Source organism: Bos indicus x Bos taurus, chromosome 1, assembly GCF_003369695.1.
Source record: "Bos indicus x Bos taurus breed Angus x Brahman F1 hybrid chromosome 1, Bos_hybrid_MaternalHap_v2.0, whole genome shotgun sequence".
NCBI lineage: Eukaryota > Metazoa > Chordata > Mammalia > Artiodactyla > Bovidae > Bos > Bos indicus x Bos taurus.
The window spans coordinates 53,489,681-53,514,071 of NC_040076.1; the positions used below are offsets into that span (position 1 = coordinate 53,489,681).

Sequence of the window (24,391 nt, forward strand, 5' to 3'; positions counted from 1 at the left end):
GGAAGGGGGTGCCATCGCCTTCTCCTCTTTAATGACTAGGAGAGGTAATAGGGGATGTGGACAATGGCAGACTAGATGGTGGAAAGTATGTAGTATATTCTGGGCATTTTTTATTTTTACTATAATTGTAACTAAAAGGTCAGAGGAATTGCTTCTGAATTATTAGTTTGGTACCCAGAATCCCCCTTTTATATGTATCCATGGTACACAGTTCTTTGTTGGGGGCAGAAATTGGCCGAGAAACCAGTTTTCTGTCATTTTGTAGTTTTTCTGGTATAACAGTGCTGGCTACACATTTGAATCATCTGACAGCATAAACAATTTTGACTTAGTTGGACTGAGGCGGAGACTCAGTCCCTGGTATTAATATACCCAGGTGCTTCTGTTCTGAATCAAACTTGTGTCTACTCACCTGTATACAGTAGAGCTGATCTACTGATGCCGGATTGTGGTGAAGGAAAGTGCAGCATTTGTTTGCAAGGCTGATCAGGGAGTATTAGCCTCTAATGCTCAAAAGACCCCCAACTCCCCAGTGGTTTCAGGGAAAGGTTTATTAAAGACAGGGTGAGCGAGAGGTTTGCAGGGTGAGTGATTAGCTCAAGGACAGTCTAATTAGCCAGGAGTTAACATCAACCTCCTGGTTCCAACCAATTTGGGATCTAAGTGCTTGTGGTCAGCATGCAGTTTAACTTCTTCCACCTGGTGAGGGTTTCAGTATCTGCAAACAGCTCAAGGGTATGGGGATAAGGCAATGGCACCCCACTTCAGTACTCTTGCCTGGAAAATCCCATGGATGGAGGAGCCTGGTAGGCTGCAGTCCGTGGGGTCGTTCAGAGTCGGACAGGTCTGAGCGACTTCACTTTCACTTTTCACCTTCATGCATTGGAGAAGGAAATGGCAACCCACTCCAGTATTCTTGCCTGGAGAATCCCAGGGACAGGGGAGCCTTGTGGGCTGCCGTCTATGGGGTCGCACAGAGTTGGACACGACTGAAGCGACTTAGCAGCAGCAGCAGCAAGGGTAGGGAGACTCAGGAAGAACTAAAGGTCCTTGACTGTGTTTAATGGCTAAGTTATTGTTACTCTCTTGTTTGGTTGTTTTCCTTTGTTTCTGCATTTTCTCACTTTTCTGATTAAATTTGCTCTTCGGAACTTGGGGAAGGCCTCAGAAGCTAAGTTTTCTATAAGCAGAGGCCATGAGGTGGTCTTTCCTGGGAAGGCCCCATAGGGTCCTACTGAGTTGTACTTTAGTTATTTAGCCAGAATTGAGATCCAGCAGGTTTTGTTAAAATATGAGTTACAACAGCTTAAATCTACATTAGCAGGTATAGTTTAATGGGTGAAAGTCTGAGAGCCTCAGCCAAAATGTTGACAATTGGTGGTATATATGAAAATGCTTTGTAAATTATGAAGTGCTAAACAAGTGAGATTTTTTATTAATCTCTAGCAAATGCTTCCTAAGAATACCTGTGCTTGTAGTTCTGAAGTTAGTAGCCTTGGTCTTTTCACCCTTAAGAGACTGTGGCCTAATTGTTTACAATCTAATAAATGGTCATGTTTCAAGTAAGTATGTCTAATGAATAGTGGCAGTAATTGCGGTCACCTTATTATAGGCCAGACAACCAGATACAGTGTTATAGTCTGCAGGGCAGCCAGGGGAGTAATGATCAGCAGCAATTATGACACGAGTTAAAAGCAGGTTGCTTGCTGCAATTTTTAAGAGCTCTCACATGAAGAGAGACTAAGAACTCAGACAGCCAAAGGTCACTTCTGAATTTCGAGTAGAGCTAGGGCTTCCTTTCAGGTATCCTGGGTTAGACAAGACAGTAAAACCTCAGATGATTCCCATGTAATTAATTGCATTCTGTGACTGGCAATCATTGCATGGAGCCAGTGTTGCCCCAAACAGCACAAATGAATGTCTGATGCACTCAGATCAATAAAAGACAAGAAATTGTAGGAAAGCAACCACTGTACTTCTAGACATGTCTCATTTGGAAATATAATTTGAGCTCTATAACAAGGAGAGAGTCTCTGTGGAGGCTGAGGTCAGTGTTAACTGCATTTTACAGGCTTCCCAGGCGGTGCTACTGGTAAAGAACCCACCTGCCAATGCAAGAGATGTAGGATACTCAGGTTTGATCCCTGGGTCAAGAAGATTCCCTGGAAGGGGACATGGTAACCCACACCAGTATTCTTGCCTGGAAAATCCCATGGACAGAGGAGCCTGGCAGACTACAGTCCATGGGGTCGCAAAGAGTAAGACATGACTGAAGTGACTTAGCATGCACACCTGCATTTTACAGATAAGCATACCCTCCTTTGTGGGCTGTATTACACATTTTTTCAAAGTTTTCTCCCACATTATCACATAAGCGCAGTGATAATATAGGCAGGATAGGTTTTGTCTGTTTGGGAATTTAATACTAACACAGGTCATGAGCCTAGTCCAAGATTCACACAGCAGTAAGGGTCAGAGTGGGGTCAGAGTCTGGCAATCCCACCCCCTCCCAGGTGCTGGCCCCACTGTTCCCATGGTGACCAGCTGGTGATGGAAGAGATTCACAGAAGGGCTCATTGAGAATAGTCAGGACATTTGATATTAAAGCAAAGATTTGAATTGTATACATATTATTGGTAAACTCTCACATTGTGCACAGCTTGCTCTTTTTCCTCAGTTTTCTTCCTGTAGACAGGTTAATCAGCCATGTTTCTCAGAATTCCTCACTATTCCCTCACTCTTGAGTCCCAGGATCTGTTTGAGGTTGCATAATCTGAGAACTTGTGTTGGCTGTTTTATCCTAGTGTTCTGACTATCTTTGCTGATGACTGTTTATCTGGCTCAAACCACCACTCTATAGTTTTGGAACAGAGACAAAACAGAATACACACTACATTGAAATGGTTTCCCTCATTCTTTAGCTTATGGATTTGACTACTTTAGCCCTGCATGTCAGGAGTTAGGCATTAGAGAAAAGATGTTTTCCTATGCCCAAATAGCTCATTAAATTCCCTTAAGAAAGTTCCCATCCCATGATCCTTACTTGTAAGATAGATTCACTGCTAGCCTAGAAAGCTTTCATGTAAACAGAGATGAGAGGTAAAGTAAAAGTAACTGCTAACAACTTGAATTTTTGCTGGAGCTCTGTGATCCAGCTCTTCTGAGTAAGAGGAAGAAGGTGATGCTTTCCTTCGAGGAGGGAGTGGTGCTCCAAGAGGTCTGCAATCCCCTTCCTCCCTTTACTGGAAGCCCTTCCCACTCCCCCTTTTTCCTTAGAAGAGAAGCCTGAATTAGGATAGTTCTTTAGGATATTAGCCCACCCTTTTCTTCATCTGTTGGCTTTTTGAAAACTCACCATTCCTTGCCTCAACATCTTATCTCCTAACTTCTTGCAGTGGGAAAGGCCTACGAACTTTGACTTGGTAACAGTTTGAATTCCAAATTCAAAGAAACTCTTCTACCTCCCTTGTAAGACCTTGGTCTTACAGGAGACAAAGCTTCTAACAAGTCTTTTAGGCCCATTTCCCACTCCCCCATATTCCTTCTGTTCCAGCAGTCAGGCTTCTGTTAGCTCACTTCCATTACCCTATTAGATAACAGCTCCATCACTGCCCTCAAGAAGGTATCTGACAAAAGATCACTTTCAGAGAAACTTAGACTCAGTTTGAGAGCTGAAAATGGCACTCTGCTTGGAAGGCACCACTATGGTTTATTTTGCCCTAAGCACAGCAAGCCAAGATGCCTAGATTTGAGGCAAACAGAATTATTTGCAGCAAGAGAGCAGAACAAAGAGACAGAAAAACAGAGCTCAAATCTTTCTTTCGAAGGCCAGAGGTGGGGGTATTTATGGGATGAGGACTAGAGAAGCACATCATTGGTCTGGGATGTGAGGAGCTTGGGGAAGTAGGGACAGGTGAGTGGGAAAAAGTGTGTCATCATCGTTCTGCACAGGTGTAATTAGGCTATGGGCCTCTACATCTTCAAAAGGTCACTGAGCAGATACTTACACATGCCTAGTTGGAGGGTCAGTGGTCCTAGCTAGTCTTAATGGGCTCAGCTTGAACCAGGCACATCTGACTCCAAGAACCTGGACAACAACTCAGGCAAACATCTTATTGTTGAAGCTACATGCACCTTGGAGAACATGCAAGTTTTAAAATGATCTTGATTAGAGAAGGCAGGTGAAGTGGATTTGGCCCAAGGTTTCATACCCAGATGCCTAGGTGTGGCCCTGAGGGCTATGCATTGCCCTTCACAGTGTTACAGCAGCAGCAAGAATGTGGACCAGGAGCCACAGGGATTCAGGGCTGGCTTTCTGCTTTGAGATTTTCCAGGCAAATCACTCCTGGCATTTAGGTGCTTTGAGGGCCTCATTTCTCAGCCATGATTTTAGAATCAGTGTAGTCCCAGAAATTGACTGGCTGTCTGCATGGAGCATAAGGTGGAGGTGAGGCGCCTGGAGGGTGTGCTCCCCAGTCATGCTCCTGCAGTAACCTTCTACTTTAGTGAGGACCTCATTGACCGGTCTCTCTTCTACCCCACACTTTAAGTTGAACTGTTTTCTTTGTTGAAATACTCAACTGTTTTGCAAAAGGTGGGAAATACCAGAGTAATTTAGAGTGCAACCTTTGGTGTCAGACTGTCAGCGTTCCAATTCTGCTATGTAGTTTTAGGCAAGTTACTTAGCCTCTCTGTGCTTCAGGGTCCTGATCTGTAAAATGGAAATGATAAAAATAGTACCTACTCTTGTGTTACTGTTGTGAGAATTCTATAAAATAATAAAGTGTTTTAAGACAGTAACTGGTACGGAAATGTTCATTAAGCGTTAGCTTTTATTAGCATAATTCAACCTCTTCATTTCTTTGAAGATCTCAAAATGCCTCCACAAAATCTTTCCTAACTAACTGTACGACTTGGTTTTCAATGCATTTTCTGATCTCAGTAAATGTACCTTGAATAGCACAGCCCTGCTATAGTTTGCTGTATTACATTGACTTATTTTCATCTTAAGGCATTTCATTTTGACATGACTTTTATCCACTAGATTATCAACTCTTTCAGGGCACAGAAATCATGTCTTCTACCTACTTACTCACCCCCACCTCCACAACCCTCCAAAACTTGAGTGTGATTTTTCTCCTGTTACCTGAACTGCTGAGATGGAATTGAAGAGCTCTCTGGCCCTCCCAGTCAGGTTGCCTAAGAATAGGCTGGACAAGTTTTAAAAGCAGCCCTATAGTCCCAAGACCCATCATGAACCATGAAGCTAGAGAGTAAGTATTATGCTTTTCTTTCAATCTTTGATTCTTTATTCACTTTTATTTTTATGAGGATGCATTTGTCATCTGGCTAGATTGTAAATGCCTTTGAGGACAGGGACCAATTACCATTCATCTTTGTGCCTACCTTCCTTACATCATGCCTCCCAGGAGCTCGATAAAATATTTGCAAATAGAGTGAGTTAATAATATGGTGTATTAAGGATGTGACTTTGCTCCGGGTAATCCCTTCCATCATTCAGCCCTCCCACGTTCAGTAAAGACATTCACTGCCTGAGAAATAAGACAGTGCAGCAGAAAAGCAGAAATCAAGAGGTCATTCTTAGCTCTTGAGTTTCAACTGTTTAAGCCATTTGGGATTCAAAGCATAAAATGTATGCCATAAACAAAAGATTTGGAAGAACACATAATTAGAGTGAGTTTCTCTAGTTTCTCCTGGCTACTCTCAAGTTAAATAAGCATTCCATAGGCGGGGGAAGTGACAAATAGGGAAGGAAAGGAGAGTTGCAAGACAGTGGGAAGAAAGGCACTGCTCTGTGAGGGTCCAAACTAGTTGGAAGGGTAGAGGAGAGACATATCAGGTGCAGTTGGCAGAGGTAAGGGTAGAAGCAATAGGAATAAAGGAACAAAGGAGGTGATTAAATGTTGGTGATTAAATAGTTAATCCCATTAGGGAATTGTAAATAGAAAATGTATGAGTTGCTGTTGTTCGGTCGCTAAGCTGTATCCAACTCTTTGCAATGCCATGGGCTGCAGCACGCCAGGCTTCCCTGTTCACTGTCTGAGTTTGCTCAAACTCATGTCTATTGAGTCAGTGATGCCATCTAACCATCTCATCCTCTGTCACTGCCTTCTCCTCTTGCCCTCAATATTCCTAGCATCAGTGTCTTTTCCAATGAGTTGGCTCTTTGCATCAGGGTGGCCAAAGCATTGGAGTTTCAGCTCTATCCCCAGTCTTTCCAATATCCAGTAATCAATATTCAGGTTGATTTCTTTTAGGACTGACTAGTTTGATCTCCTTGCTATCCCAGGGACTCTCAAGAGTCTTCCCCAGCACCACAGTTAGAAAGCACCAATTCTTTGGTGCTTAGCCTTTTTTATGGTCCAACTCTCACATCCATAACTACTGGAAGGACCTTTGTTGGCAAAGTGATGTCTTTGTTTTTTAATACCTGTAAGTTAATGACCATTCAAGAAAGAAAGTTTACTTAACCACAAAACCAAGCAGGCTTGCTCAGCAACAGAACCATGTAACCAAACTAAGAGACATGCCCCCAAGCAATAAAACAATTGTAGCATGAGCCCCACATCCTGCCCAGTGAGCTCAGTAAATTAGGACATACTCTCAGCATACATAAAAAACAATTTGTGAACCTAGCTTGACCATATAGGGACAAGAAAACTCCCCTGCTCAGGAGGAGAAGCTGACGACGAAAGCATAATGTCCACTCAAGAATGATGAAGAAGGTCTTCTCCCCTCCCCACTTTCTTTGATTACAAACATGTAAGTCACGAAGTACTCAAGACAGCACCCTTTCACTTTATTCTAATACATCACTTGTCTGTGACTTTTATTCCAGCTAAATTCTTTCTGTGCTGAGACACAAATGACCAGAGCTATTCAGAGCCCTGAAATGCTACCTAATACTTTCAGAAGCACCTGTGATTTACTGGGTAGAACATATTGAGCTTGGGAGGAAAGGCTGTGAGGAGTGTTTGGCCAGACAATCCTGAGCCAGGCTAACAGGCCTCTGTGGCTAAGAGTAGAGACAAGCCAAGGGAGAGAATCCGACACAGCAGGCCTAGCCATGTGGAGACAGGGACCTTCTACGTGAAGTAGCAGATGAGGAGAGATTCTGTCTCAGCAAACACAAGGGTGGGACAGAGGCTCCTCTGCCCTCTGTTAATTCCTTGAGTTTTAGAGCCACCCCTTTGGGTTCATAGGCAACCCTGAAAAGTTGAGGGGGAAATCTAGGTAAAATGGGGACTGAAAATAGAACTTAATTATGGAAAACTAAATCAACATGTTTTAAATGCCTGTGTGAGCTTAAATTCTTACCAGCTGCACAAATAAAAAATACATTTAAAATTTGTGAGATAATTGAGATAATCACTCTAGTTGATCACTAGTTTAAAATTTGGAAGACACAGTATCCCTCCTTGGTATAAATATGGGGAAAAGAGGGGAAGGTGAAGGAGAGAGAGAGGAATGGAAAGAGGTCCATGTATTAAAGGCTACTAGAGTTGTCACTTCCCTTGTTATTTTATTCAATGACTCAGTAAATGTTTGTTCAACATCCACTTTATGCCACTGGGCTTGGTGCCTCATCTTGGGAAATATCCCCTTAAAGGGGATGATTAATTTTTCATTTTTATTCTTCATATTTCTGCACTTCTGTTTCATTAGGATGAATACATGCATCACTTGCATTTAAAAAGAGAACAGTGAAATGAAGTAGAGCAAACTGAGCGTGTAGCATGAAGAAAGCAGTGCAGCTGGAATGAAAGGAGTACAGGATAATAGCAGCGCAAGCTCTCCTGCACTGCCAGCCTCTGACTGGACCTCAGCAGAGCAGAAGTATTAAGAAGTTCAGTATCACCCACGCTGGATGCTTAGATCCCAGGGTGCAGGTTCATGTCTAGTTTAGGAAGAAGTTTCCAGGGAACTGGGTGTTTTGCATTCATCTCCAGGTGAAGCATGTGGATACTCAGGTAAGAACAGTGCAGCCGTGTCCACTTTCAAAGCCTCTTAGGAACTGATAGCCAGCAATAACATTTTTCATAATGTTTTTGGAATACTGGTGCTGGCCCAGACCCAGTTCAAATGCTCATCAGCCTTCCATCATCTTTTGCTTTGGCAGGGAGTTGTTAGATAAAGACTCATTCTCCCTAGCAAATCAATGGTGTACATGTGGGGAAGGAGGTGGCCCTGGTCAGTCCTTGGAGCCCACTTATCTTCAAGTCCTGCTGTCTCACCCTATGTGGGTTTATTACATGATGTTACTGTGTTGTATATTTTAATGGAGACTTCATGTTTTGATGAAGTTACTCACTACCAGGTTTGGGTCAGGCTGAAGCTAAAGCTCTGGTAGTTTGACCACCTGATGAGAAGAGCCAACTCATTGGAAAAGACCCTGATGCTGGAGAAAATTGAAGGCGAAAGGAGAAGGGGGTGGCAGAGGATAGATGGCTTGATAGTATCACTGACTCAATGGACATCAATTTGAGCAAACTCCAGGAGATGGTGAAGGATAGAGGAGCCTGGTGTGCTGCAGTCCATGGGGTTGCAAACAGTCTGACATGACTTAGCAACTGAGCAACACAACCCTCAGCTTCAAATCCATAGGATTTCCATAATGGAAGGGACAATTCCTAGTGGTAGAAATGAAGGCATCTATGTTGTGCCTTCCACAGAAACAGACCTTAGTTTGGAGGAGAGCAATTTCCATCACTGACCTCACCTACAAAGACTGGCTAATATAATAATACCTTTATTCCATTTCTTTTTGTTACAAAATTTTAAAAATCCATTTTTATTTTTATCATGTATATCATACATGTACATATCTAAAATTAAAAGACTTATGCTTTAAAACTTTGAACTTTTTGGTTTTTTTTTCTAGCCTTTTATTTACATGTTTACAATTGAGATGCTTATTCTGCTTATGTCTTGATTTATCAATTTTAGACTTTATTTACTTCCTATTATAGCAAATGACAAGGATTTAACTCTATGACTCCCATCCCATTGGTGTGCTGGAGTTTATTCTACCTGCTGGTAAGGGCTGACAGTTAAATTTTCAGAAAATTTGCAAGCCAAGTATTAAATGATTGTTAGCTTGAAATTGGCCAGGGTGGGCATATTTATACTATGGAAACCAGCAAGTGTTACCAGGGCTACTTCCCCTCAGAACACTAGTTGTTAACATTTCCTAGTATACCGCTAGTCTTCCTCCTTATTCTCACAATTGTAGATTAATATAAAAGTCAGAAGTTTCATTTTAGTGACTCTGGTAAATTTTGTTCTCTGCATAGCCCATTGGTTTACTAAAATTCAATCCCTGGGTCGGGAAAATCCCCTGGAGGAGGAAATGGCAACCCACTCCAGTATTCTTGCTGGGAAATCCCATGGACAGAGAAGCCTGGAGGGCTACAGTTCATGGGCCTGCAGAGTCAGACATGACCTAGCTACTGAACAACAAAATGTTTACTGAGTGTCAAATATCAACCTACAAGGGAGTGTGATTAGCCAAAGGAATAAACTTGATACTCTATATTTTGGAATCTATTTACTCTAAGCACTATTCTTATAGGCTTGAGTACAAGCCAAAGCCAGTCAGAAATGGCAAGGGAGAAAAAGATTGGAAGCTTTTTGGTGTAACAATCAGAAAGCTGGGTATGGTATGTTTGACATCAGGAAAAGGGACAGAAAAGCAAACACGACAAAAGCATGTACTTTCAGGATTTCTGACATTATGAAACTTAGCCACAGCAACTTCAGTAGGCATACGTACTTCTTGGTATTTCATAAGTGTAACAATCAATGTTCATAATAATGGCTAATATCAAGAAAATGTTTACCAGCACTTTGAGGAAATAGGAAAGTCTTCTAGAATGATTTCCATCCAGAATAGTAAAACTGCAGAGGAGCTCCATTGAAAGAGTAAATCCTCTGGGTTTCTGGACAGCTGATAGTTTTATTGATCTAATTAAATATATGGCTTTTTTTTTGTTTTCCTATGCAAAACTGCATATCATTTCTTGCTATCACCTGATAATGAGCAATTCTTACTCTTCTCATTTTATGACTTCATTTTATGTTGAGATCCCCCACAACTTTTGTGGCATTAATCATCACTGTGTGGGTTTACTTGCTTCCTAAGCAAAATGGTATCTTATGATAAATCATAAAAAGAGACAGAAATCATAAATACCTTTATGATAAATCAATAAAGGACAGAAATGGTATGTATCTAACAGAAGTAGAAGATATTAAGAAGAGGTGGCAAGAATACACAGAAGAACTATACAAAAAAGATCTTCACGACCCAGATAATCACGATGGTGTGATCACTCATCTAGAGCCAAACATCCTGGAGTGTGAAGTCAAGTGAGCCTTAGGAAGCATCACTACAAACAAAGCTAGTGGAGGCGATGGAATCCCAGTTGAGCTATTTCAAATCCTAAAAGATGATGCTGTGAAAGTGCTGCACTGAATGTGCCAGCAAATTTGGAAAACTCAGCAGTGGCCATAGGACTGGAAAAGATCAGTTTTCATTCCAATCCCAAAGAAAGGCAATGCCAAAGAATGCTCAAACTACTTCACAATTGCACTCATCTCACATGCTAGTAAAGTAATGCTCAATATTCTCCAAGCCAGGCTTCAGCAGTACATGAACTGTGAACTTCTAGATGTTCAAGCTGGCTTTAGAAAAGGCAGAGGAACCAGAGATCAAATTGCCATCATCCATTGGATCAAAGAAAGAGAAAGAGAGTTCCAGAATAACATCTATTTCTGCTTTATTGACTACACTAAAGCCTTTGGCTGTGTGGGTCAAAACAAACTATGGGAAATTCTTCAAGAGATGGGAATACCAGACCACCTGACCTGCCTCCTGAGAAATCTGTATACAGGTCAAGAAGCCACAGTTAGAACCGGACATGGAACAACATGGTTCCAAATTGGGAAATGAGTACGTCAAGGCTTATTTAACTTGTCATCCTGCTTATTTAACTTATACACAAAGTACAACATGTGAAATGCCAGGCTGGATGAAGCACAAGCTGGAATCAAGATTGCCGGGAGAAATATCAATAACTTCAGATATGCAGATGGCACTATCCTTATGGCAGAAAGTGAAGAAGAACTAAAGAGCCTCTTGATGAAAGTGAAAGAGGAGAGTGAAAAAGTTGGCTTCAAACTCAAGATTCAGAAAACTAAGATCATGGCATCTGGTCCCATCACTTCATGGCAAATAGACGGGGAAACAATGGAAAGAGTAACAGATTTTATTTTCTTGGGCTCCAAAATCACTGCAGATGGTGACGGCAGCCACGAAATTAAAAGACACTTTCTCCTTGGAAGAAAAGCTATGACCAACCTAGACAGCATATTGAAAAGCAGAGACATTGCTTTGTCGACAGAGGTCCGTCTAGCCAAAGCTATGGTTTTCCAGTAGTCACGTATGAATGTGCGAGTTGGACTATAAAGAAAGCTGAGCACCGAAGAGTTGATGCTTTTGAACTGTGGTGTTGGAGAAGACTCTTGAGAGTCCCTTGGACTGCAGGGGTATTGAACCAGTCCATCCTAAAGGAAATCAGTTCTGAATATTCATTGGAAGAACTGATGCTGAAGCTGAAGCTCCAATACTTTGGCCACCTGATGTGAATAACTGACTCATTGGAAGAGATCCTGATGCTTGGAAAGACTGAAGTCAGGAGGAGAAGGGGATGGACAGAGGATGGAATGGTTGGATGGCATCACTGATTCGATAAACATGAGTTTGAGCAGGCTCTGGGAGTTGGTGATGGACAGGGAAGCCTGGCATGCTGCCATCTGTGGGGTCACAAAGAACTGGACACGACTGAGCAACTGAACTGAACTGATGATTAATCATGAAGAGCAGAACTTCCCAGCCATTTCAGTTGAGCTCTGATATGGCTGTTCCACAACTGTCACCGACAGGATTCTCGATCCAGTGGCACACACATCCCAGACACTCTGGCCAAGTGTCTGCCTCTGCTTCCTTGACGCCATTGCCTGTTCTTGCATAGAAGCCTCTGATACCCACAGTGCTTTCACAAACACAGGGCTGACAACAAAATTGCTGGTCTGGGACATAACATCAACACCTTTGAAAAATACCTTAAGTACTTGATACTTGATAGCTTATTTTCTAAACTCTCAGGAATACCATCGTCAGAGTCTGAAAAGCTAGTCTGTAGCAGCAGACTTCCATTGGGAAGCTCACAGCAGGCACAGGGAGTAGGTCAGCAACAGCCACACGAGTTAGACACAGAGAATGCTGGGGGGTGGGCGCGTGAAGAAGCGAGCAGAGAAAGGCACAGCATAGGCAGAGGCAAAGACACGCAACAGGACAGTGAGCACAACAGGCTGTTACAACAAAAATACCAAAGACAGAAAGGTCTAAACAAAAATGTGTTCCTCACAGTTCTTAGGCTGGGAAGTCCAAGATCAAAGGGACAGGCAGATTCAGTGTCTGGTGAGGGCCCATTTCCTGATTCGTAGCCAACTGTCTTCTCACCATGTCCACCTATGGAGAAACGGGCTGAGAGCTCTCTGGGGCCTCTATATAAGGGATCCCACGCATGAAGGCTCAGCCCTCATGAAATAATCACCCCCAAGATCCCTCACCTCCAAATACCATCATATTGGGGTCTGAGGTTTCAATATAGGATTTGAGAAGGCATCATAAACATTCAGTCTATAGCATATCAAAATCCTTTTTCATAGTTAAGAACAAAAGCAGAATCTGCCTCATTTTCCTACTGACTTGTAAGCTCCTTGGGGGTAGAGCTGGGTTTGCTTGCATCTACACTAAGTTAAATTAATGAGGAAGAAAACACTGTCATGATAAGCACGCAGTCCTTAATGCATATTTGAAAACAAAGAACAAAGGACAATAATGTCCTAAAAAAAACTCTGTTTCTGTCATTGCCACAAGGATTAAAATAGCTGTTAATTTTACTCAGGTTTAAAATTCCCAAATTCCTGGCTATTACATCTAAGTCATCTGTTTTTTGTGTTTTTTTTTTTTTTTTTGGCTTAAAAGCTCTAAAAGCTGTATTTGATTCCATACATCCTAATGGACAGACAGTAGCTTTAACTGTACTGAGTTAATTATCTCTTCTTTATCTTCTATTATCATGCACAGTCTTCTAAAGTCATCTATTTTTCTATGAGTAGTATTTTCCCTTGCCTTTTGTTCTAGATGGAATCAGTACATTTTGAAATATACAAATCTACAGACAAAACAACTGAAATGTACAAGGAAAAGCAGATAGGAAGAATTTAGCCCAGTATTTCAGATTGTTACTTTTTTATCTTATTTTTCCTATCCTATGCTTTTCTTTTGGAGAAGGCGATGGCACCCCACTCCAGTACTCTTGCCTGGAAAATCCCATGGACGGAGGAGCCTGGTAGGTGGCAGTACATGGGGTTGCACAGAGTCGGACACGACTGAACAACTTCACTTTCACTCTTCACTTTCATGCATTGGAGAAGGAAATGGCAACCCACTCCAGTGTTATTGCCTGGAGAATCCCAGGGACGGGGGAGCCTGGTGGGATTTCTTATGCCTCGCACAGAGTCGGACACGAATGAAGCGACTTAGCAGCATGCTTTTCTTTTCTCATTTTTCTATTTTTAAGACATATAATTAAATCTGCAGTATCTCTTCAGGAATGAGTAAATTTGAGACAATAGTTGAGTAACAATCTTTAGAAACTAACATTTATCTGAATTTAAAACTGTACTTTTTTTTTTTTTCTGGCTTTCCCCAAACTAAATTGGTCAGACATGAAAAAAAGGAAAGGATTATGAAGCATTCTAACTTTTGATTTGAGTATGAACAACATGTTGGCTAATCTGTATTGATTTTATCTGCCAATCCAGATGCAATCACACTTTTAAAAGTAGGTTCCTGTAATTTGCTTTTCTATAAAATGTCACCAATGCATTAAATACTTTGAAAACAGTCTTTGTAAATCAATCTGCACTTATTAGATTTGTTTAAACGATAGCATTAGAATTCCATGCCGAGATTTAATTTGGTTTTAAAATAACTCCCTACATGCAGAACATTTCCAAGGGCGGAGAGGCTAGTTCCCAATTATTTTCATGCCGGCAGTGCTAAATGTGTTTAATGACTCACTTACCTACAAGCTGCGGGTTCTCTGAAGACCTCACAATTCGGTGGAACACACACATTTACCTCAAGCTATTTTATTTATTGAAAAAAGGAGGAAATGCAGAACCATACCCAAATGATAAGTAAAAGTTCTTACCTTGTTCTTGACCATGGTATTACAGACTTGATCAACATGTCGACTGACTTTTTGATTCAGACCTTGCAGACCCAAGCACGTCAAACTCAGGCAATGTTTGCAGACTGGATGGGTATTCCATTGTAAGTTTTCTGTACCACAGGTCTCATTAGCAGGAACTGCTGTCTCACCACCCACTACAGATTTGTCAGTCCCCATCCTGATTCACAGTCTATAGCTTTTTCTCTATTTTCATGTAAGGTCTTTCTGAATTTAGTCTCTCACGCTTCACTAAAACTTGAGGTTAACATATGCTCTTAGAAAACTCCTCTAAACCTCTTACAGCTATAGGCTAAATAAGAATAGAAAGCCAGTGAGATGAATATCTGTACAATTTTAAGACCAAGGTCATCGGTTAGTATCTGATGGGATTGTTGCTTACTACCATTCAGATAAATACTTTTCTGTAAAGGACAGAGACAATATTTTAGAGGGTAATCCTTGCCATATTGTTAGCCATAAATTACACCTATATTTGGAGAAAGAAATGGCAACCTACTCCAGTATTCTTGCATGGAAAATTCCATGGACAGAGGAACCTAGAGGGCACAGTCCATGGGGTCACAAAGAGTCAGACACGATTGAGCATGTACACACACACACACACACACACACACACACACACCCCTACATTATTGAGTCGTACAGTGGGGCTTAATGGAAGGAATTTACAATCAGGAGGTGTGGGTTCTACACTTTATTCACCACTTATTAACTACATAGAAATATTACTTCGGTAAGACTCAAGTTTCTCATCAGTAAAATAGTATCAAGAGTATTTTCCTTCTCAACTGTGAGAGAGCCTGCTGAGGGCCCGCCAAGGCCTGGCTCAGGCTGGGAAGTCACTTTCAGTTTCCCCGTGCTCAGGTGGCACTAGTGGTAAAAGAGCCCACCTGCCCACGCAGGAGATGTAAGAAACTTGGGTTTGATCCCTGGGTCCGGAAGATCCCTTGGAGGAGAAAATAGCATCTCACTCCAGTATTCTTGTCTGGAGAATCTCATGGACAGAGGAACCTGGTGGGTTACAGTTCACGGGGTGACAAAGAGTTGGACACAACTGAGCGACTTGTCACACAGCACGTTTTCCTTCTCACATCTGAATATTGTGAAGATAAATTTAGATGAAGAATGTGTTTTAAGCCATGGAAAAATGAAACATTCTGAGTATTGTTAAAATGAAAGAAATTCTATGTTCAGGAGAGGGAAATAAGTAAATAATGAGTAGTAAGAAGAGTTGTAGATGTGATAGCGGTAAAGTGTGGTCTGCAGAAAAAGGAAGGTATTGAGCTGTGTCTTCCGGCATTGTACTTGCCACGGACCCTACCCGCTTTTCTGTTCTTGTCTCTTTTGTCTCTCAAACCTGCATCTACCATACTCTCTGCTGCTAGGTTTATCCCACTCTGGTCCCTGGGATTATCTGGTCCCTGAGCTTATCTGGTCCCAGCCAAGCCCAAATTGCCAGTGGACTTCAAAGCTGAGCCATTGGGCCTAAAAACTGTACCCAGGGTCTAATAATGGAAATGAATTGTCTCTGTGGTCCCCAAGCCATCTTGCTACAATCCATATTTAAGAGTAACAGAATTACATTATTTCCTCCTAGAGTCATCTGGTACCAAGATGAATCTCCTCCCCTAAACTTACTCCACTTTATTTCCCCAATTCCCATGCTGACTCAGTTCATAAGTCTAGTCACTGCTTTAGTCCCTATTCTTCACTATAAAACCCCTCTGGAGCCTAAATGAACTGCCTTGACAGGAAGAGGGATGTTATGATTAATTTTCTTTCAAACACATCGATGTAGACTTTCAACAGAAAATTTCTAGTTTATAATTAGAGTTAGATAATAGGTGTTCAATAAAGTCATAGAAATTTAGGACTTATTTATTTGGAAGTATTACTTGAAACCATTAGGGTAGATGAGATTTCTTATGCTGAGTAAAAAGAGAAGTTGAGATACTGAGGACTCGGCCCTGAGGATTATTCAGTTAGGAAATATGAGGAATACTCTGTTAAAATTTTCAAAAACAATTCTCTAAGAAAGTCCCACTTCAGACTCTTTCTAAATGTCTGCCAAAAAAATGCTCAGAGGCACTGACTTCTCACCATTAACATTTGTTAATCACCAGTTCTTAGATTAAAGGAAGAATGGACACTGATGATGGCAGAGGAAGATAATGAAAGTTTTTAAGGGGCCAAGAATATCCCTTATGGAAGGAAAACTTTGGATAGATCAAGAATGCAAGGACCTGAGATCCAGAAACTGTACTTAGTCATACCAATTATGCTTTAAAAAAATCTGTATAATGATTACTTGAGATAAAAAGAATTCTTACACTGGATATAACATTTATATCCAAAAATCAGAAATCTTGCTATATAAAACATTAACCAGTCAAAAGATAAAGGGGAAGAAACATTTCATTTATAATAGGCCATATAATAAATCTAATTAATTACAATAAATATAACTATAATATGCTAGATGTAGTTGAAGAAAAATTTAAAATTCTAATATAGGTTACTAGTGAAGAAGACTTGAATGTAACAGAAAAGCCTATTTGGTCTTGAGTAGAAATATATATATACACACACACATATATATAAGCAATTCTCCCTGTATTAACCTATAATATTACTACAAACCCAACAAAATACCAATAAAATTTGAGGGGTAAGCAGTGAATGAAAACCTAATTCTCATTCTAAGTTTGAATGAGAATTGCACATGCAAGGATACAAAGAAATATTTCAAAAAATAAAATTATTAACTAGTCCTAGCAAAACAACATGGATCCAACAAGAAAATAAAAGATGAAATGATCAATAGAGAAAATAGAAAATTTTTGTTTTTTAGAACTCAGCACAAATACAAATAGAAAATTAACATGCAATAATATGGTATTGCAGATCACTGGGATTGATTATTCATTTGTTAATTCTGGTTCATTAATATGGCTATCTTGAAACATACACAACAAAGTCAGATTTCTAACTTACCCCTTACATCAAAATAAACTCTAGATTAATCAAAGATTTAGCAATATGATTATCAAAATTATTAGAGAAAGCAAGGTAAACTTTCCTATAATTTTAGCATTAAAAAGTACTCTCTAAATATGACTAAAAACCCAGAAGCCATAAATGAAATTAAACCAAAAATTTCACATGACTCACAACACCATAAAAAATGAAAATGAAAAACTGTGAGAAAATATTTGTGATACACATCATATAAAAAAGATATAGAAATATAAAATGTTTAAATATAAAATATTTAATACAAATATAAAAATAGTTCCTATAAATTAGCAGGGAAATATAGCCAAGTTGAAAAATGAACAAAGGCCAAATTCTAAAATTCAAATGAATTCTAACCATGAAAAAGCACTCAGTTTTACTTATAAGAAATGTGCATTAAAGCTACAAGTATATATCATTTTCAGCTATTTGATTAACAACATAAGAGACTTTGATAATTCATGATTTTGGTGAAGGTGGGAGGAAATAGGCATTCATATATTGTTGTGGGTGTTTATTAATACAATTTTTATGAAATGCTATTAGGCAATATATAAAATGTACATACACTCTGACCAAACAATTCATCTTCTGAAATTTTATTTAACAAGTACAATTGCACACATGTGAAATGAACATATTTATAAGAATGTTCACTGTTGTGTGCACGTAAATCCAAAAGGATGAGAAAATATAAATGTGGAAAAAAGAATGAATAGTAACAATGAGATATCAGAAAGGGAATATAAAAAAAATCCCTTTTAAAATTGCATCAAAAATATTTAGGAATAAACTTGATCAAGGAGGTGAAAGATTTATATGCTAAGAATTCTAAAATATTAATAAGGGAAACTAAAGATGATTCAAAGAAATGGAAAGATATTCCATGCACTTGGATTGGAAGAATTAACATTGTTAAAATGGCCATACTACCCAAAGCAATCGGAGAAGGCGATGACACCCCACTCCAGTACTCTTGCCTGGAAAATCCCATGGACAGAGGAGCCTGGTGGGCTGTAGTCCATGGGGTCGCTAAGAGTCGGACACGACTGAGTGACTTCACTTTCACTTTTCACTTTCATGCATTGGAGAAGGCAATGGCAACCCACTCCAGTGTTCTTGCCTGGAGAATCCCAGGGATGGGGGAGCCTGGTGGGCTGCCGTCTATGGGGTCACACAGAGTCGGACATGATTGAAGTGACTTAGCAGCAGCAACCCAAAGCAATCCACAGATTTAACACAATCCCTATCAAATTACCCATTACATTTTTCACAGAACTAGAATAATCCTAAAAGTTATATGGAACCATAAAAGACCCAGAATTGGCAAAGCAATCCTAAAGAAAAAGAAGAAAGTAGGAGGCATAACCTCACAGATTTAGATAATACTACAAAGCTACAGTAATCAAAACAGTGTGGGACTGGCACAAAAACAGACATATGGGTTAATGGAACAGAATAGATAGCCCAGAAATAAGCCCAAACATTTACAGTCAATTAACCTTTGACTAGTAAAGTAATGCTCAAAATTCTCCAAGCCAGGCTTCAGCAATACCTGAACCGTGAACTTCCAGATGTTCAAGTTGGTTTTAGAAAAGGCAGAGGAACCAGAGATCAAATTGCCAACATCTGCTGGATCAGTGAAAAAGCAAGAGAGTTCCAGAAAAAACATCTGTTTCTGCTTTATTGACTATGCCAAAGCCTTTGTGTGGATCATAATAAACTGTGGAAAATTCTTCAAGAGATGGGAATACCAGACCACCTGACCGGCCTCTTGAGAAACCTATATGGAGGTCAGGAAGCAACAGTTAGAACTGGACATGGAACAACAGACTGGTTCCCAATAGGAAAAGGAGTACGTCAAGGCTGTATATTGTCACCCTGCTTACTTAACTTCTATGCAAAATACATCATGAGAAACGCTGGGCTGGAAGAAGTACAAGCTGGAATCAAGATTGCGGGGAGAAATATCAATAACCTCAAATATGCAGATGACATCACCCTTATGTCAGAAAGTGAAGAGGAATTAAAAAGCCTCTTGATGAAAGTGAAAGAGGAGAGTGAAAAAGTTGGCTTAAAGCTCAACATTCAGAAAACTAAGATCATGGCATCTGGTCCCATCACTTCCTGCGAAATAGATGGGGGAACAGTGGAAACAGTGTCAGACTTTGTTTTTTGGGGCTCGAAAATCACTGCAGATGGTGACTGCAGCCATGAAATTAAAAGACACTTACTCCTTGGAAGGAAAGTTATGACCAACCTAGATAGCATATTCAAAAGCAGAGACTACTTTGCCAAAAAAGGCCCATCTAGTCAAGGCCATGGTTTTTCCAATAGTCATGGATGGATGTGAGAGTTGGACTGTGAAGGCTGAGCACCGAAGAATTGATGCTTTTGAACTGTAGTGTTGGAGAAGACTCTTGAGAGTCTCTTGGACTGCAAGGATATCCAACCAGTCCATTCTGAAGGAGATCAGCCCTGGGATTTCTTTGGAAGGAATGATGTTAAAGCTGAAACTCCAGTACTTTGGCCACCTCATGTGAAGAGCTGACTCATTGGAATAGACTCTGATGCTGGGAGGGATTGAGGGCAGGAGGAGAAGGGGATGACAGAGGATGGATGGCATCACTAACTCGATGGACGTGAGTTTGCGTGAACTCCGGGAGTTGTTGATGGACAGGGAGGCCTGGCGTGCTGCGATTCACGGGGTCACAAAAAGTTGGACATGACTGAGCGACTCAACTGAACTGAACTGATAGAATGGAATAATAAGGAGGAGTTTAAAGATGAGATAGTCCTACATGTACTGATTCTGATATGGAATGATCTTGAAGATAAATTAAGTGGGAAAAAAACAACAGCATTTTTGGATGCCATTACATCCGTATTTATATCCATATAATAATTTATAAAGTTGTATATACATTGATTTTGGATGAATTCATAAGTAACTGTTAAAAGCATGCCTCTTAAGAAGAGTAATTAAGTAGCTAAAGACAAGAATGTGGTAAAAACTTTCACCATATTCCATTTCTCCTGTTTTCAGTTTTGTACTACATGGGCTTCCCTGGTGGCTCAGATGGTAAAGCGTCTGTCTGCAATGCAGGGGACCCAGGTTCGATCCCTGGGTTGGGAAGGTCTGCTGGAGAAGGAAATGGCAGCCCACTCCAGTATTCTTGCCTGGAAAATCCCATGGATGGTGGAGCCTGGTAGGCTACCGTCTGTGAGGTCGCAAAGAGTAGGACACGACTGAGTGATTGTACTACATACATGTACATAAAAATAAAATTATACAATTACATGAACTATTAAATGTTTTATTGCTTTTATCCAAAGTTGCAAACATTTCTAAACAAAAGTTATCAAGGAAAATGTACAATTCTTACATGTGTAATATAATACAATTTTTATATGTGTAATATATATGTAATATATGTAAGATATATCAAATATATCTCAAAGTTGTTTTGGGAATGTATATTACCTGCTTTACTGAATGCTGGCTGTAGTGGAGAAGGGGTATAATGTCTTCCTTTTTCAACTGAAGTTTCATAAGGAGGTGATTTTGTAGTCCTTTGCGTATTGCTCTTAAGAACCATTTTTACAATCTTTTTAGTGAAAACAAAATATAAGCCTAAGCAACATTTCTTTCTTAGTAGCTCACATGAGAATTAGAGAACTCTGGAAATGGTTTCTGAAAGAACAGGAAGAGTTACAGAACAGAACTGGGAAATATGCAAATTATAACTCAGTCTCCATTTTTAAAATACAAAATTTTTGTACCATTAAACAAGATGAACTTTACAATAACAAGAACAGAAGAGATTTCTCTTTTAAAGAATCTTCCTTTTTTTTTCTTATTAGCATTTTAAAAAAGGGAATGCCTTTTCTGACTTCTAATTTTGAGAAATACTTTCCTTTTTTTCTAAAAGGAGGCAATGCCCTGTATCTGTAGTCACTTTATTTACAAAAAGCCTTCTGAAAAAGAAGATTATCTTCTTTCAGCAAAGCTTCTAAGTAAGCATCAATCTGCTCCAGGTCTCCGGCTGGACCACCCTGGAAAAGAGAAGCAGCAGTCATAATTGGGGAAGAAGCTACGGGGTTGAGCCCGGTTGTCTGGGTGACCTTGGACCAGTCTTCCCCATAAATCATGTAGCAACAAAACCCAGTTTGCATCTGAATAATGCTTTTAACCTTTTGAAATGATTTTGCATTTAATCTCATTTTATGTTCACAAGTGGTTAGGACCTTGGATCTTTTTCTTTTTCCTCTTCTTCTGTAGTGGAGGTTGTTTAACTGTGGTCTTTTTTTTCCCCTTTGATTTAATTACTTGCCATATTCCTAAAGCCCCCACTCATCTCATTTTTATCTGTGTGTGTGTATTACAGGTTCTTCTCTTCCATCTTAAAATTCATGAATTTTGAGCCTTAGAGGCAAAACAGATGGGTAGGCAAATTCTGACTTCTCTGTTTCTCCTTTTTTCTCTGCAGCATCTTTCCCCATAGCCTTGGGCTTGCTGCCCTGATTTGTCCCCCTTTCCCTTTCTCTGTCTCTTTCTCTCAGTAGTCTATTGGGATAATCTCAAGCTCTCCTTTCCTGAGTTTCTTGATCCATGAACAGTTGGACAAATGCTCCCTCTTTCCCTAAATCTCAGTCCCCCAGGCCCGACCACGGGATCAACTTGCTCTCCAACTGAGCTCATGGATAGGAGAATTTTTAGCGAGGACCTATCAGGAATAATCCCGATGTTATCACTGTTTCCAAGTATCTGGCACTACCACAGTTTCTCCATCCCTCATCTGGTTCCATTAAACGTGTTGTCTGCTTTGTTCCATTTGCCCTAGATTTGTTCAGTCCTCTAACAAGTCTGCACTATACCACATCCCAGCTTTGTAAATAGGACCCTGTTTCTGCAGATGGGTTTCCATGATGCTGATATTCATTAGGATTTCAAAATATTCACAGACCCTGAGGCAAGCCCTGTGTGACCCTTTCTGACACTAACCGCTTTCAACCTGTTCCGTCTGGTCTAATTCCCTGGCTCCTGCTTTCTACCCAGCAGGCCAGACTTCCTCCTAGGACTCCAGGTTGGTTCTTGTCCTCAGCTTCTTCACGATTTGCCCCAAAAGACTGCTCCAGGTCCATTTAACCTCTCGTCTCTGCTCTATTCCACGGTACTTGCTCAGGCAGAGGCAAGGAAAATGGCAATTTCAAGTAGGGAAAGCAGGAGCCCTTTGAGCACCTCTCCAATGACACTGGATAAAGCATTTCACATTATGCGGCTAAAGCCCTTCACCTCTTTACTAAACTTTGTGAATAAAACAAATTAAGTTAGTGCTGATATAATTACTTTGGTTACTTTGAGGAAACCCAGGGTCTGACACAGAAAGAAGAGTAAACTAGTATTCTTTCATTTATTTTTTCCTAGCTGAACAGATTTGCTATTATGAGACCCAATAGTTTTTATGAATTTTCTTGATAGAGAGAGGTATTCTATTACTGTGATGAAGACCTTTAGTCTCTATAGCTTTTCTTGTTAGTGAAACAACAGACATCACTGAAACCCTACTGTGTGTGGACCCAGTTCACCAGCAAGGCCATGCTCCAGGCTGAACTCTCTGTGGGAGACAGCTCCTGCCTTCTCACCCTGCATGGCCCAGGAAGGACCCATCTCCTGTCCCAGACTCAGGGCCGATGTCTGAATTTTCTGTGCGGCCCAAGATAATTTTCTCCCCCTTCAGGCCCTGTTCCGTATATTTTTAAAGCAGGTTCTATGATATCTAAGGATCTTCCAGGTTACCATGACAATGAACTGAGCCAAAGGCTGGCTGTGAAGCAGCCCCGAGAGCGTGCCGGTGTCCACCCACAGTGCTGGGGAAGCAATGGGATGTGCGGTGCTGAGTGTACGATGCCAAGTTGCTCCAGACACAGACCTGCCCCGAGGGCCTCTACAAAGCTCTCTGAACCCCTCTTAGGGATCTTTCCTAGGGGTCCCACTCAACAACCTTTATTTACACCCCAAGAAAAGCTGAGCAACACAGACATAGTTCCTGGGCTCACTGCTGATTTCTCAATTTATTTTTTAGCATCTACAGAGAGACCTTTTCAACATTGGCTATATATATTTGAATTTTTGATATATTCTCCCCAGCATTTCTGTATACTGTAATCAAAGACAGACTGTTCCTTACTGACCCAATCTATCACAGAAGCCCAATTCTTCATGTATTTAAATATATAAAAAACAAACAAGAGGAACAGTAATTCATACTTACATGATATTTCCTGATTTCTCTAACCTCACTTCTAAGATTAGAAAAGTCTGTTTTTTAACCTATATGTTAGGATAAAAATTAAAACGTTTTGTTGTCTGAAAAATTTTTTTTAAAATTCCTACTAGAAATAAGCTATTGAGAAGGCAGAATAATCGAAATATATCAACAGCCCAAAGCTTCTAATTTTTTTTTTAAGGGAAAAAATAATAGGTCTTTTAACAATGTTCTAATTTATACTTTTAAAGCTCATTTATCTGTGATTTCCAGGTCTTAGGGAGAGTGAAGGCTACAATAAGTGATCTCAGTCCACTCAGTAAGTGGACGACGATGTCAGGAGAGGAAGCCACCCCACGGCTCTCTCCACAGCATGTGTTCCTACTACTCAAACAACACTTAACTACTTACCAGCTGAAGCTTCTGCAATAATACTGCCAGTTTTACACGAAGCTTATTCAGTTTATCTTCAGTAAGTTTTCTCTTTTTTTCACATTGTCCCAGAGATACTTCATTAACTACTGCTCTTTTGTTTGCATCGCAGATAACAGACTGAATCCTTCTCTTTAGTTTTTTTTCATATTGGACCATGTAAACATCACAGATCTGGGAATGTTTTTAAAATAGTTTTAGCATATTTTAAAAATATTACTTTCCCCTTCATATCACAATTCTACACATCTGTCCCTATATGTATGTACTCTGGGTAGTCTACGTTTAAGATACACTGATCCCTTAAGGAACTGACAATCTGATGGA

General features: G+C 40.2%; 2 protein-coding genes across 2 annotated transcripts in view; both read right to left on the bottom strand.

The window, feature by feature from the left end:
* Positions 1-14,504, bottom strand: part of GUCA1C (guanylate cyclase activator 1C) — a 39,293-nt gene extending 24,789 nt beyond the window's left edge. Inside the window, 3 exon segments of the mRNA XM_027550549.1 lie at positions 14,307-14,388; positions 14,390-14,447; positions 14,450-14,504. Of these exon segments, the coding sequence (XP_027406350.1) occupies positions 14,307-14,388; positions 14,390-14,447; positions 14,450-14,504 (195 nt within the window).
* A 6,188-nt stretch (positions 14,505-20,692) lies between these two features.
* The window catches only part of MORC1 (MORC family CW-type zinc finger 1), a 151,708-nt gene continuing 148,009 nt past the window's right edge, over positions 20,693-24,391 (bottom strand). Inside the window, 3 exon segments of the mRNA XM_027550561.1 lie at positions 20,693-21,331; positions 21,333-21,419; positions 24,044-24,238. Of these exon segments, the coding sequence (XP_027406362.1) occupies positions 21,260-21,331; positions 21,333-21,419; positions 24,044-24,238 (354 nt within the window). The 3' untranslated portion in view covers positions 20,693-21,259.